This window comes from Cebus imitator, unplaced genomic scaffold, assembly GCF_001604975.1.
Source record: "Cebus imitator isolate Cc_AM_T3 unplaced genomic scaffold, Cebus_imitator-1.0 Scaffold695, whole genome shotgun sequence".
Classification (NCBI taxonomy): domain Eukaryota; kingdom Metazoa; phylum Chordata; class Mammalia; order Primates; family Cebidae; genus Cebus; species Cebus imitator.
The window spans coordinates 172,027-187,771 of NW_016108010.1; the positions used below are offsets into that span (position 1 = coordinate 172,027).

The 15,745-nt window shown below is 35.2% G+C and overlaps 1 protein-coding gene across 3 annotated transcripts in view; it reads right to left on the reverse strand.

Annotated features, from left to right (window-relative positions):
* The window catches only part of CEP290 (centrosomal protein 290), a 90,031-nt gene that overhangs the window by 2,271 nt on the left and 72,015 nt on the right, over positions 1–15,745 (reverse strand). For all 3 annotated transcript variants that reach the window (XM_037734966.1, XM_037734967.1, XM_037734968.1), the window contains 8 exons: positions 15,143–15,277; positions 13,843–13,929; positions 11,989–12,153; positions 11,344–11,466; positions 9,819–9,991; positions 4,000–4,141; positions 2,772–2,845; positions 2,076–2,170 (listed from right to left, as the gene is read on the reverse strand). In XM_037734966.1, the coding sequence (XP_037590894.1) occupies positions 2,076–2,170; positions 2,772–2,845; positions 4,000–4,141; positions 9,819–9,991; positions 11,344–11,466; positions 11,989–12,153; positions 13,843–13,929; positions 15,143–15,277 (994 nt within the window). The remainder of the gene's footprint in view (positions 1–2,075; positions 2,171–2,771; positions 2,846–3,999; positions 4,142–9,818; positions 9,992–11,343; positions 11,467–11,988; positions 12,154–13,842; positions 13,930–15,142; positions 15,278–15,745) is intronic.

Here is a 15,745-nt window from a genome sequence, read left to right on the forward strand (position 1 = left end):
TGGGACAAGTATCTTAAATGTTACCTTACTACTTACATAGACAGTGATTTGGAATTTCCAAAAACAGTTCTGGTTTGATTTTAAGCCTTAATCTTTGAAAAATGGTAGGTAATCTGTCTATTTCACATGAGAGAAAAAGAATTTGAGGGCTCAGACATTCCTTTAAGAAACTGAGGTTTAGAAAGATTACAGAACTATCTATGGCCATATGATCCTTAATGCACATGCACGTGATCTCTGATCTCAGAAGCTAAGCACTGTTGGGTCTGGTTAGTACTTGTATGGGAGGAAAATGATAAAATTTTTCTAATGTCAACAGCTTTAATATTGTGTCTAGTCTATATATACCAAGCTGGCTGCTATGAGACATAGGTTGAGAGCATTTAGTATGTACTTTTAGTTACCAAGATGCAGCATAGCATAGTGGTTAAGGGCTAGGAATGCCAAGGAGCTATGGAGTTTTGTAGATTTAGATTTTTAATCATGCCTCTGCTACTTCTAGCTGACCTTGGGGAGAGGTTACTTAACCACTTCAAATCTATTTATCACATAAAATGGAGACAGTAATACCTATCATATATGTCTGTAAATATAGAATGCTTGTAAGGCACCTAACATGGTATCTAGTACAACTCACACATGATGGCTTTATTACAAATTACTAATAGGACTACACAGCATATTGAAAAAGCTACAAGAAATAGTCAAAGATTATTCAGATATAAATTGGTATACTCCTTTGGAGAGAACCTGGCAATTTCTATCATACTATCAAACAATGGCATGATTAGGTCAAGAGATTAATCATATTTTATAATAGCAAAAACTTGGAAGCAAACTATCCATCAAAACATAAATGGTTTAATGTGTTACACATGCAGTAATCCACTACAGAATGATTAAATGGATAAGACAGATTTATGAGCAGATATCAAAAGATGTCCATGATAAATATATATAGTATGAGTTCAATTTTATGTCACTCACCAAGAAAATATATATACATATATAGAAACAAAGTCTATTCTTTATCCACAGTTTTGGTCTATAAAGTTAGCCCAATTAGTGAATATCAAACCACTGTTGCTAGGGGAAATATGTACAGAGATGAATATATATAAATATACATACGTATCTCCCACAGATGATCATCTAAATCCTAAAGACAACTCATCCTAGTAAATTCTATTTATTTTACATAAGAAAGGTTCAGAAGTGTCACATGACTCAGAATTGGGATTCAAATTCCTTCCAACAGGCCCCAGAGCCACAGCTTCTTGCACGATATTGTGTGCCCTCTACTGTCTCCATTCTCTGCTCATATCTGTATGAAAACTGAAATGAGAATACTAAACATTGTCTTGCTGGACCTCTGCTGGGAACATGTAGGTTGGATTATTCAAATTTTCCAAGGCTCTATAGGTACTGCAAAAGTGCTCTGAGTGTTGACTTGGGGATTACATACACACTTTAGTGAGTTGGTGATTTAGAAAACACATAATCCACAAATAATGAGGATCTATTGTACATTGTGAGCACATATGAACATATATATACATGCATGCATATGTGTGATATATATGTATATAAAATGTGTGTGTATATGTAGGAATAGGGAATGATTAGTAATCACTTTTGAATGGGAAGGGAAGGGGTAGAATGATACTCATTTTTTACTTTGTAAAAGGAAAAAAATATAGGCAGTGTTTACTTATTTGCAGTTTTAAAAAATGTTCAGAGGACTTGAAAGAGCCTATACTTAGGAACTGGAAACAACATATTTAGTATTCAATGCTTAGCACTGTATTGTGATTAAATCTGTAACACCCAGATGGAGAACAAAGAGAAAAACACTTGGGCACTTGCTACTCTATAGTATAAACAACACAAAGAGATAAATGGGAATATTTTTATATTAATAGCATGGAGATACAAAAGATCTAAAACTTCTTTTCAGTAATTTCATTTTACAGGGAGACAATGAACAGAAACCGGAGCCAAAAAAAAAAAAAAAAAAAAGGCAAACCCGAATTCAAAAACTTGGGGTAGGTAACATGTTTTTTAAAATACATTACCAGGGATGGTGCTTTCAGCTCCACTTTGATCCTTGTTAACTTCTATTTGATGGATTAATTCTGCTTTCTCTTTCTCCAGCTGACTATTAGCTAATCTAGAACACAATAATAATGTGTTAAAAACAAAAAACAGATATTGCTTCATAAAATATATGGGCATTTCTTATGAACCAATGATGTACAATAATCAGAACATGCTAGCCTTTATCAAAGTAAACATTTACTCTCCATGCTACAATGCTACCACTCTCAAACAAAAAACTTAGAATACAAAAGCCTCCATGTTTTTCTTAACATCTGACCTGATGTCATTTTCAAGAGTAGCTTTGTTATAAGAGGAGGCTAATGAAAGTAGGCTACAGAGACCCCTAGAAGTAAAAAATTACTTGTTCTCTCTCATTAGTATTTTCCTCTGGGAAGCTAAAGTTTTATTCATTCTATGCTGTTAGAAAAGTTTAAACTAAAAACTAGAAACTTACATTAAGGTTGGGTTTATCCTTTTTTCCAGTGTGTATTATGAAAAAGATAGAGTGATTAGCATTAGAAGGAAGAAATAAGTACCTTATAATAAGCCTATTAGGTAGTCAAGTTGAAAAATGCTTTTCTCTAGTTGTAGTAATTCTGGGTATATAAAAACTAATAATTTTTATTTTTTAAAAAGAAAAACACAAAGTAGTCATATAAACACTGATGTACCTAAGAACTTGAAGCTCCCGTTTAAGGCCTTGTTCTGTCTCAGCACCTTCAGGAACATGTTTAAGAATCTTAATCTATGGGGACAATGAAAAGTTAGAAGATAAAGTTTGCCATGGAAATATGAGGTTTCATAAAAATACACAGTTTTAATAAAGCATATTAAAATCTGATTTTCAAAAGCACACATAGGCACATTTCTATATTCTATTCACCATTCATTGAACAAGTATTGAGTAACTACTGCATAACCAGCATTATCCTAGGCACAGAGGCTACAGCAGTGAACAAAATAGGCAATGTTCCATCTTGCATGGTCTTCATTTAGTGAGGAAAGACAAAGAATGTGTATGTAATATGCTATGATGTAATAACAGTGCCAGATGATAGGAAGAACTATCAGGAAAATATAATCCAGGGTAAGAGGATAAAGAGTGATGGAAAGTAGCATAGGGCTAGGGTTAGGGTTAGGGAAGGTCTCTCTGAGGAGCCTCTATTTCAGCAGACACATGAAGTCTGGGAGTAAGCAATGAGGATATTTGGGTGAACAGTATTCTAAACAAGGAAGCAAATGTAAGGACTTGAAGCTTAAATGAGTTTGGATTGTTTAAAGTACTGAAAGAAGGTTAATGTGATTAAAACAATGTGAATGAAATGAAGGGAGAAGTGGTAGAAGATAAGATTGGGAAGAAAACTGGGTGCCAAGCCTCATATGTTGTTTTAGGTTAGGAAAATAACTTCTAAGTTTTATTTCACGGTGATGGAGAACCACTGGAAGATTCTGAGAATAGGACTACTGTGATGTGCTTTATGTTTTAAAAGGGTTATCTGGCAACTTTGTAGAGACAGACCAGAAATACAAAGAGGGTGAAACGATGAAAGTGGAAGCTGAGACACCAGCTTGGAAATTATTGCAGTTATTCAGGTATAAAACAATAACTTGAACAAGATTGGTAAGTCTCAAGATGCCCAGAAGTGGTTAGATTTGGGATAAAGTTTGAAAATATAGCTGACATAATTAATGATTAAAAAAAAAGATGTAGTGAATGAAAATAGAATGAAGTCATTGATGATCCAAAGTTTCTGGCTTAAGCAAATGGGTGAATGGGGTGCCCTACAGTTAGATGGGTCTTCTTAATCGAGTCCATTTTTATCTTTATAAGACAATGCAAGGAACACCTTATGATATTATGCATTATTTTATCATGTAAAGAAAAATTACATTACTTACCTGTTGTTCAAGGTCTTCAGTGTATTTCTTAACCTTCTGTTCTCTCTCTGTTGCTTCTCTTACAAGCTGTTTAAGGTCAGTAATGCTTTGATTTTTTTTGGCAATATCAGTTTCCAATTCTTTCAACTTGGTTTCATACATTCTAAAAGTATGAAGAAAAAAAGTATATGTTGAGAAACATTAAGTTTACCTTGCCCCTATGGCTTCTTGTAGAGAATACCTTTTAGTTTATAATTAGTGGTAGGCAGGTAATAGCTGCCTACTTGGTATATTTGTGAATTATCAGTTAATATAGCCCACCTGTTTATTAATAAGAATCACCTGTAAAGAGAATAAATAAGTAGATGAGAATCTGCTCAGGGCCTTCAGCCTGGAACGCTGTCAGCCCCTGAGGCTCTCAGCTCTGTAGGCTGTTGGTCCTCCAGATAGATCCACTTTGCTGTTCTGTCTGGGCGTCTGCCTCTCAATACCTTCAGCACTGCCTGTGTGGGGGTCTCTCAACCGAGCTGGTATTTGGTAAGTGGTGCCCAAGTGTGGGGACTCGAATCCAGGACAAAGCGTTGCTTGAACAATGGAGAAAGAGGCTAAGCTGAAGGTATCCAGAGAACATTTGAAAAGAATCCCCCACAGGAGTTAGGGGGAGCCTGGAAGTAGCCTGAATACTACTGGGAAAAAAAATCACCGGAGTAAGTTGCGGAGCTCGGAAGGAGCCTAGGGGAGACTCCCAGGTGAGTTAGGGAGAATCCGGAAGTAGACCAAAAACTTTTGAAAAAAATTCCCCAGAGTTAGTTGGGGGAGCTCAGAATTAGCCCAAGAACTTTAAAAAAAAAAATCCCTCAGGGTGAGCTAGGGGAGCTCGGTCATATTGGGGTAACAAGGGACAAAGATCAAGCAAATGCGAGGCTTATCTGGTGTGGTCTGTTTGGGCTTTGGTGTGTTTTGCCTTGGAGCTGTTTCAGACAGACAATGAGAAAAAGGATTCAGGAGAGGAGAAGGAGTGTGATGAAGTATGTGAAGAATCTATAGAGCAAAAAGATGAAGAGTCATATGAGGAAACAGTGTGCCCATCAGCACCCACACCCCCGACTCCAGTATCCTGTCGAGGGATGGCCAGATCCTCCTAATATTTCTATCTCTGCTTCTGTTAGCCTTTTGTACTCCTAGAATTACGGTAACTGGTTCCTTCAAGCAGGGAGTTCAACAAGTGAGAAAAGAAGGATATTTGGAGGCATGGCGGTTTCCAGTTGTTGTACATCCTCAAGATCGGCAGGGGCAAGTATGGGTTGCTTTTGAACCCCTTCCCTTCAAATTACTGAAGGAGTTTAAACAGGCCATCAGCCAGTATGGGCCTGAGTCTCCGTTTGTGCTAGAATTCTTGAAGAATGTGGCTACTTCTTACAGGCTGATTACAATAGACTGGGATACGTTAAAGTTAACCCGAACTTGTTTGTTGCCTTCTCAGTTTCTGCAGTCAAGTCTGTTAGTTGCTACAGTTCTATCTGATGCTCAACATTTCCACACACTGATACACTTAAATGCAGTAGAGCTGCAGGAAAAAAATATGACTTAACTTGGAAAGAAGCTAAAAAGATTGTTCAGAATTGTCCGACTTGTCAGCTGGTCAATTATCCTCCCAACTCAGGGGGTGTAAACCCCCGGAGGTTAGAATCAAATACTTTGTGGCGAGATGAAAGAGGTAAAGTAATAACCTGTGGGAGAGGATTTGCTTGCATTTCTTCAGGTACAAATCAACAACCGGTGTGGGTACCATCCAGACATTTAAAGCTGTACTATGGGCCAGATACCAAAAAAGAGGCTTGCAGAGGACCCCTCAGTCACAGAGATGGCAAGAATAACAACGAGGTGGAATACTGTTCCCACAAGGAGGACACGCCAAACATCATCACCAACTTGGGGTCAAATTAAAAAGCTTTCACAAATAGCAGAGGAAAACCTGAAGAAAGCGAGACAGCCTGATACATTAATTATGATGACCATTATCACCAGTAAAGTGAGTATTTCTGGAGTTGGGATAGAAGTAAAAGAGTTTTACATATTGGGCATATATTCTTTCCTTCCTTTAATGATCTCTGGCCTTAGTATTTTCTGTAATAATGTAGGAAATAAAGTAACAATGTTTTGGCCATCAAAACCTGAATACAAATAAGGAATGGTCCCCTAAGTTAAGAACATTTATCTGGGAAGTTTGTCTTGTAATAGAGGCTGAGGTGCTGCACACAACAAGTCCTATGGAATTACTGATTATTGGTCCCCAAAGGGGATACATAGCATTGATTGCACTGGTCAGTCCTCTTACAGTAACATGGAATTCAGATGGCAGATAACCAGATAACGAACTACAATTACTTAGAATTTATACATACTGAGATCAACAACTCTATTGTCTGGAGAGAAGGGGGATTAGTAGGACCATGACCAAAAATAGTATGGCCAATGTTAAGAGCTGAATAAAAAGAAACTGAAAAATACCTATGGCCCTAAATCCAATAAAAGTCTGGGAAGGAAAATATAATAGAGAATCAGGCCCTAATTCTTACTCATTAGAAATGTATAAGAAATAAAAGCTCTTTAGATTCAGAGCTGTGTTAAACCCCCCATATCTTGTGGTGGTGGGAGCGCTGCAGATAGACTTCATTAACTCTAAAAGTATGAGACTGAACATAATCAGGAGAGAATAAAACAGCACCTGGAAAGGCCTTTAGACAGCAAGCAGGGAGGAGGGACCCAGGCAACCCTCGACATTCCTTTTCAGCAGGAAGCAATTACAGAAGAATGACCTCGGTAAGTATAGACATGGCAAATAATTAATGTCACTGATTTAAAAATCAGTTAAAATTACTGTACTAAAAAAAATATCTTACTCTTTTTTTTCTAGTCAAAGTTTGTTACATATTTAGTAGTATTAAAAGGTGGTGGCAAGAGATAAGGTATCCTTAATCAACAGATGGCCTAATCAAAATAAAGGATTTAGGTATTTTCCAAGATTATAAACAAGGATGGAGCCTGATTTGACCGGTTTAAAACTCACACCTTTTTTCAATCACAAAATAAGAAAATGCAAAGTAAAATTCATTAGAATATAAAATTTTATATTACTAGATATTCTTAGAAATATAAAGATGGCAAATCAAAAGCTTTTCTCACATACAGACACACATAGGAGGTATCTAGGTAGAAAAACTAGATACAATTATGCAAAAGCATGGGTGAGAGAAATAGTGTATGATGGGAGAGGGATAAAGCTTGTAAAAATCTGAACAGATTTGCAATTATTAAAGAAACAATAGTTCAAAAAATACTCCAGAAAAAAGTTTTATAATTGAGCCAAACAGTTTTATAGGTTCATCATACCTAAAGAAAAATGTTTACAATATTCAAACTTTTCCAGAAAGTGAATAGAAAGAAGGCCTTCTAAGTTAAAATGGCCAGTTTAGCTTTGGCAACAAAATCTGCTAGGATAATACAAGAAAGGAAAATTATGATTGTCTAAATACATTCAAACAGCTTTTGAAACTTGGAATGTTTTTAACCTGACAGATACTATCACAGATCTACCACAAGTAAATGGTGAAATATCAGAAGCTTACTCCTTCACTTCATCTAATTATTTGTTCAAAAGCCACCCAAATAGAGAGTCCTTCTCTGGTCACCCTATCTAAAACAGCCCCCACATCACCCTGGTTTGTCTCAGGAGTCAACAAAAGGCCTGACACAGAATATGTATTAATAAGTTTGTTGAATAAATAATAAAGCAACTATAAGGATATCAGCATGAGCAAGACCTGTGTCATGGGTCCCAAAAAGATCTCTCTAAACTGCTTTCTTGAGAAGGGTGTATAATCCTCCCAGATGTAAACTTTAGTACATTTCTTTCTTTTTTTTTTTTTTTTAATGGATTTAGGGAACCTGGAGGTCAAGGATCAAAACGAGCCTTCTCTCTGTCAAGAGAGTTCTACTTATGGTTTACTGAGGCTTATGCTCAGTGACCTGTATAGTTCTCAGACTAAAAGCACATACATGATCTAAAATGCAAAGTCATCTTCAATTATGGTGAAATATCACCCTCTACTAACCATTTATAAGCCTTATAAACTCCTTTTGCACTAACAATTTCTTCTGTAGCCCCATAGAGCCCTCTTAGAAAAAAACTTGAGCCCACAGAAAGAATATAATTTACTTAAGATCATAGTAAGAATTAAATCTTTCTAAACCAGTGAAGCTACATGGTTCTTTGAGAAAACCTAGGCAAGGTGGGCTTTTTAGAAATAATATCCAACATAAAGCAGAGTCTGGGAGTAGGAGGTACTAAATAAATATCTGTTGCATAAATAGATTTCAGAGTTACTCAAAATTTGTTCTGAGTCCATACATGATTATAGAAGAAAACAAAGGAACGACCAAGAAATCAGTGTTTAGGGCTGCTGGCTGAGAGCCACTGCTAGGGTCCGAGAAGACAGTAGAAGAGACCCCGTCCCCCACTCCAAACTATCATACATTTTATTTCATCTAACCCTGACACTGGCCTTCTGAAGAAATAATTTTTCCCAGTGTGTAGATGGGAAAAGTGAGAGCTAATGTGGAGAAGCGTGGATTCTGACTACTCTAGGTTTAGTATTAGGACAGGAACCAAGGACTCCTCCAGGACTTCATGGCCATCTGGGCTGTCCTTTAATGTGCCTGCTTACTCTTTTTTTTTCTCCTTAGAGTTGATTGACAGAGCAAGTGCAGTGGAGCAGGCCCTTGGTGGGACTTGCTATAGCCTCACAGTGCTAAGACTCCCATCCTAGTTGCAGTGAGGTTGGTCACTATCTTGCCTTCCATCAGGACTATTCCAGATAGCAGATGGGGAAGATAAAGCCTCAAAGACATCAAAGGGGATATTGGAGGTGCATGGACATAAGGAACTCTATCAGAATGTTGAGATAAAGATGAGTATGCCTTTTGAAATGGGGGTGGCAGATGTGCTAGATGGTAAAGGATACTACTTCATACAGGATGACTTTAATGGGAAAAAATACGGGCAGGATCCCACTGGTCAATGACTTCCAGACTCCTTGAAGCAGCTGTTTAAAGTTGGAAATGAGAAGAGCCTTTTACCTCCTCATCACAGTCATGATGAACCACACATGATGATAGTGGCAACAGACATATGAATGTTTACTCAAACTCCCACCACCTCTTTCACAGCCACAAAAATTAGTTTCACAGGTGGGAATCCCATATATTCAGGGTGGGAGAAAATCAAGTACCAGAAAGCAGAAACCAGAAAAGGCATCAAAGCTGCTGCTGAATTCATCTCTTAGGACTATCTGAAGAGAAGGGTGCCCAGGATATAACTGCAAAAGCACTGCAGCACAGGCTAGATCCAGCATGCCATACATTATGACAAGACGGCTCAATTATTCCTGGCTCATACTTAGGAAAGCAAATTATACAATCAAGAAGCTGCAGCTACAGTTTTGGAGAAAAATAGCACCCAGGAGAAGCTGAGCAGCCTCAGCCCAGGCTCATGGCTGATAACAGCTTTATGATGCACACACAGCTCCAACACCTTCACCCAGCCCCAGCTCTACTCTGTTCCATGCCCTGCCACCCGAACAAGGTTAAATAAGTTAAAACATTTTAAGGAAGAAAAAGACTCTGCCAATACTACAACAGAAAAAGCATTAGGTTGAAACAACAACCAAACTATTCATCAGGAAGAAACTAGGTTATTCAGAGCAGTGTTGTCTTTTAAAACAATAATGCCAAAATTCAAAATGATTAAACTTTGTACAAGTTTAAAACTCTGTTCCTACCTTGTAACAACAATGGATTTCCAGCTCTTGCTGTCAGCACCTTCAAGCCGTGGACCTCTGCTTTCTGCAAACTGCAGTCTCTTACCAGTCTCTTCTAATTGAACTGTCATCTTCTCATTTAATATCTCTAAATTATTCTTTGCTATCCGTAATTTCTCTGCAGCATCAGTTTCCTATCATTAAATGCTGATTAGTATATTATGAGAAAACATAATATTGTTCTCATAGATTCAGTGTATTCAAAATTATTGTCACAAATTGAAAAATAAAAAATAATCTGGGGATCTAAATGCTGATTAAAATTTCAATAAATTCAACATTTCCCCTCCTCTAAAGAAGCAATCTGGCCAATAGCTAGAACAGATCACGAAAATGAGGTCAGAGAAATACTTTTCGTTACTAGTGATTACTTTAAATCTGACATTTTGTTCCTCTGTAACATTTTTAGAAAAAATGGGATAGTTTATACCTTTACACATGTAAACGATTCTTTGTTTTGACTTCCTAATGCTTAAGAGACCTAGCTATAAGCATAAAGTATGTGTTAAGTAACGCAGATTATTATTATTTGAGATGGAGTCTCCCTCTGTTGCCCAAGCTGGAGTGCAGTGGTGTGATCTCGGCTCACTACAACCTCTCCCTCCTGGGTTGAAGCGATTCTCCTGCCTCAGCCTCCTGAGTAGCTGGGATTACAGGCATGTGTCAACACACCTGGCTAATTTTTGTATTTTTAGTAGAGACAGGGTTTCAAAATCATGTTGGTTAGGCTGGTGTTGAACTCCTGACCTCGTGATCCACCCGCCTCAGCCTCCCAAAGTGTAGATTATTTCTATTATTAAACATCCACATTCCAAGCACAGTATCATTGGGCCTCATAATATATTCAGATAATATTCTAACTAGTTTTAAAATATTAATTTGAACTTATTCACTAGATCTTCCATATAAGTAACAGATATTTGGAGTTGAGGAATATATTTTGGAGTTAAGGAAAATATTAATTTTAACTTATTCACTAGATCTTCCATATAAATAACAATATTTGGAGTTAAGGAATATATTTTGCTGAATAAGCGAAATAAACCATACCGTTTTAAACAAGACAGTTTCATATAGTCCTTCCTATATATTGGCCTAAGTCACATGCACAAACGTTAACTGAAATTCCACACAGCTCTGTGAGACAGATATACTTATTATTCCCAATTTTACAGATGGAAATTTTACAGAGGAAACTGAGGAACAGAGAGGGGATAATTAGTTGGCCCTAGTTCCCATGGCTAACAAATAATAGAGCTAGAAATTAAATCTAGGCTAATGTCTACATTATAGCACCTCTAAACTTGCTTTTATTATCAATGTTTTTCATGGCTGAATGTGATGATAGCAGGCATAAAGACACAATTCCTCAATCTCTTAATATCTACCTTGAATAGACACTCTCATCAAGGATATACTTTCAGTTTTCCAAGATGTATTAAGTGAAATAAAAATCGATAATGATAATCATTCATAAAAGTCATACTTTTTTAAGTTCTTTACGAAGTCTTTCATTTTCAGCAATAACTTTTTCTGTGCCTTTGGTCTTGGATTCATAGTGCATGCTCAACTGATGCCCAAAATGAGCTTTAAGTTTTTCTAATTCAGCCTAATAAAAAAACAAAAACTATGCATTATCAAAATAAGGAAACAAATGATAATATTATAAACTTATAAATCTTAATTCAAAGTCATTTTGGAGACTATATTTTATAAGATTAGAATTAAAGTCTTCATTTGAATATTAGAAGTTCCCAACATTGGCTACACATTAGATATAAACTGATGACTTAAAATAATAACAACAAACATACCTGTGTTAGGACTAACCCTAAAATAATTAAATCAATTCAGGGATGGGAGCTTGGGCATCTGTATTTCTAAAAACAGACCCAGGTATTTAATATGTGCTGTCAGAGAGAAAAGTATTGGTCTTGAAATAACAAGGAAGATCAGGTTGACCTACTCTATAAACCTTAGCCCCGTGTCTCCTAAATTTTTTTATATGTATAAAATATGTACTGTATTCATTAATGCCATTTTATATAGTAATAAGCATATTTGAAATTTTCCTAAATAGTAACAAAACAGTAAAATATTCCCCTAAAAATGATCGCACAAAAATAATTACCTTCAATTTTTCATTTTCCTGCTCAATATTAGCCATTTTTTCACTAGTCAATATTCCTGATGCTTTTTTCAACTGTTCATTTTCTCTCTGGACTTTTTCAACTACTTTTTTCATTAAACCAATAGTTTTTTCCAGTTCTGGGATTGTCTTTCCACTTCTACCAGACTACAAAAGAATATGTTAAATCTTTAATCAAATGTTTTAGAACGTATAATACAAAGTACCAATAATAAGACAGGTACATTATACTCAGTATTAATACATCCTAATATTTGAAGTCAAACCGTGTTAATTCAATTCGACCTTAAAACAATTCTATAAGATAGAAATTATAATTTCCATTTTAAATAAATGAAAACCAAGACTAAGGAAATTTGACATTCCTAAAATCATGCATCTAATAAGTAATAGCTTAGTCTCTATAGCCTTGATGTCTGATCAAAATAAATAAATCTAAATAATCTATTAAGCTAATGTTCTCTCCAGTATATCAGTGTTTTCATTTTATGAAATAAAACCATACAAGAGAAATTGTGTCTTTAAAGAGCTCATGAATAATTAAATTTTAATTGCAACATAATAGAGGCAATTTTCTCTAAGAATTGCTATTGCTTAGAAATTCAGTTTCTGTCCAATATAAATAGAAGAGATAACTGAAATAAAAAACCTTGCATAAATATATCAACAGAGATGAATCACTACTTAATAAGTTTAACTGCTTATTTAAAATAAAAATAATTTTTAACAGTTAAATGGTATGCTTAATTTTTTTGCAGTTTAGTAATCATCCATAAATAAGAATAATCCTGTAATACAAACGTTTACATCATTTTAGTATATATTTTCATAATTAACATATAGCAAAGGTCAAATTAACACATACTTTCATTGATGACTCAAATGTTGCTGTCAGCAAGATATTTGTTCTGAATATTTTTAATTTTTTTTTTTTTTAAACATGGGGCCTCACTCTGTCACCCAGGTTGGAGCACAGTTGTGCAACCATGGCTCACTGTAACTTCCACCTGCCGGGTTCAAGCAATTCTCCTGTCTCAGCCTCCTGAGTAGCTGGTATTATAGGCATGAGCCACCATGCCCAGTTAATTTTCATATTTTTAGTAGAGACGGAGTTTCACCATGTTGGCCAGGCTGGTCTCGAATTCCTGACTTCCAGTAATCTACCCACCTCAGGCTCCCAAAACGCTGGGATTACAGTGTCAGCCATGGCACATGGCTTATTCTGAATATTTTTCTAATAACACATAATATTTTCACTGAATCCATCATATACTTAATATTACTGCCAGAATGACTGCATTATGATTGCTTCCATTTATGACACTCAGCAACATAAAATCAACAGGAGTTTAAGTCTTTGGCCTTGATCTCATAAACAACATTTATTCATTATATAAGGTGAATACAAAATAACATAGAGAGAAAAGTACAAGAATACAAAAGTGGGGGAGGAACGATGTATTTATAAAACATTATACCAAGAAAGCTTGAAGGTATCATAACAAATGGTTACAAAATATCAGCACTGGCTCAAGGACCAGTTAGTTAGCAGTTACCTCAATGAACAAAAAGATTCCTGGAAGTTAAACATTTGCAAGCTGTGGAGGCATATTCAATAAAAATAGAGATGAAAGTATATAAGGTATAACAGATGAAAAATACATTACTTGAGACACACAGAAATACTTAGTGTTTTATATTACAGATGCAGAATAAAAACTGAAGCAACAGGACACTAATAAAAGCATATCACTACTATTATGATATATATAAACTTTTCATTTCTGGCTTATCACTGCTGAAAACAAAACAAATGTATGGTAAATTCACACATACCCCTCTAACATGGCCAAGTTTCCGCTCAACTTCCGCTTTTTCTTTCTTAAGAAATTCACACATTTCCTTCAAATCACTGACTTGATTCTGAAAGATAACAAGCAAACATGTGACAATTTAACATAGCTTTAGCCACTGAAAAGAAAAGGCAAACTATTTATGTGAACCATCAATCTCTTCAATTGTATAGCCAAAACAAGTAATTAAGTCTCTATACTAATGAGGAAGATTTTGAACTAAGAAGTTGAATTAATAAAGAATACTGTGTATATGAAATGTTGATATATTTCCCACATTACTGCCTGACTCAATAATACAAATTTAGAATTCTAACTGTCCCATATATTACACATGTAGATCCTTACCAAGTGTACAGAGCAAAAGGCAAGTGAACTTCTAACACTGGTTCTATCAATGTAAAACCAGAATAAGAAGCAGTACCAAAAAAAAAAAAAAAAAAAAAAAAAAAAAAAAAAAAAAAAAAAAAAAAAAGACAGAAAAAAATGGCAGTTTAGTGCTCTCAAATAAATTAATGAATAAATAAATAGTGTGAGACAGGACATAGCTTAATTATATCATTATCAGTGGAATTAACAGATTGCTAACATTCTAGATTAGAAAACAGAACTGAAGCAATTAGCTAAGAGAAAAAAGGATTCCTATAAATAAGATTCCCATAAAACCAAAGATTAAAAAATTGTTACTAATAACAGAACAAAGTAAAATTTTTAAAAGAAACAAATTCTATTTTACAGTGTGATAACTTTTAATGAAATATACCATGTATCTTCTTACCTCAGGATATTTGAACTTGCTATTTCTGTTGTCTGTAATTCTTTTTCTCATATCTGTATGACCCACTTCCTTACCTCTCCTTAGCTCTCTGTTCATATATCATCTTATTAAGGAAGACCTCCCTTACTATCCTATTTTAAATTAAACCCTTCCTGCTCCCCATACTCTTTACACCAATCATGCTTATTTCTCTCCTTAGGACTAATATCAGAGGACATACTATCTAGTGACTTGTTTATTGTCAGTCTCCTCCACTAGAACCTAAGTACTATGAGTGTAAGGAATTTTTTGACTGCTGTTTCCCAGCACCTGGAGGTGCTTGATACAAAGTAAGCCTTCAACAAATAAATATTAAAGAGCAAATGTATAAAGTATACCATCACTATGATATTTTAGGAAAATGCATTTCTGACTTCTTAATAAGCTAATATAAGTAAACATAACAACTAAGGAAAAAGTCTTAGGTATTAGATTTCCTAACTATAATAAAAAACATTAAATTTACCTTTAATCTTGGCAAATCTTTATTTGCTTGTTCAAGCTGAAATTTCAGTTCAATATTTTCAGATGACAACTTCAAGTTTTCCCTCTGAAGCTCCTGTTCTCTCTGACAATGATCATCTGACTCTATTCCTGAAGTCTTCAGAAAAACAAAATTAGGAATATTTTAAAAGTTTAACAAATAAAAGCCACAAAAGACATACTAGATAAGAAAATACTGCCAAAAGGTAAGTTTTTTTCGCTCAAAGGATATGAGAAAATCAGTGTTCTGGAGAAAGCCAAAAATAATAAAGCCAAAATAATACAAAACTTGCAGAAGATAAGGTAGTATGGTTTAATTAAAATGGAAGCAAAGTTAAGTACGACTTAATAATGTCCATACATATAATGCCTTCATGTATAATTTCATAATGGTTAGGCTGATTTATTGTTGAGAACTGCGAAGTGTATGATAAAATTACATTGTTTGCTAAGACGAATGATGGTACGGAAAACTTAACCACGGTGTGCCCCCCACCCCAGCACCCGAGTGGAAAACTACTTGGGGCATTCTAAAGTGGCAAAACAGTAAATGTATATCATACACCATTTAAAACAATTCTTTAAG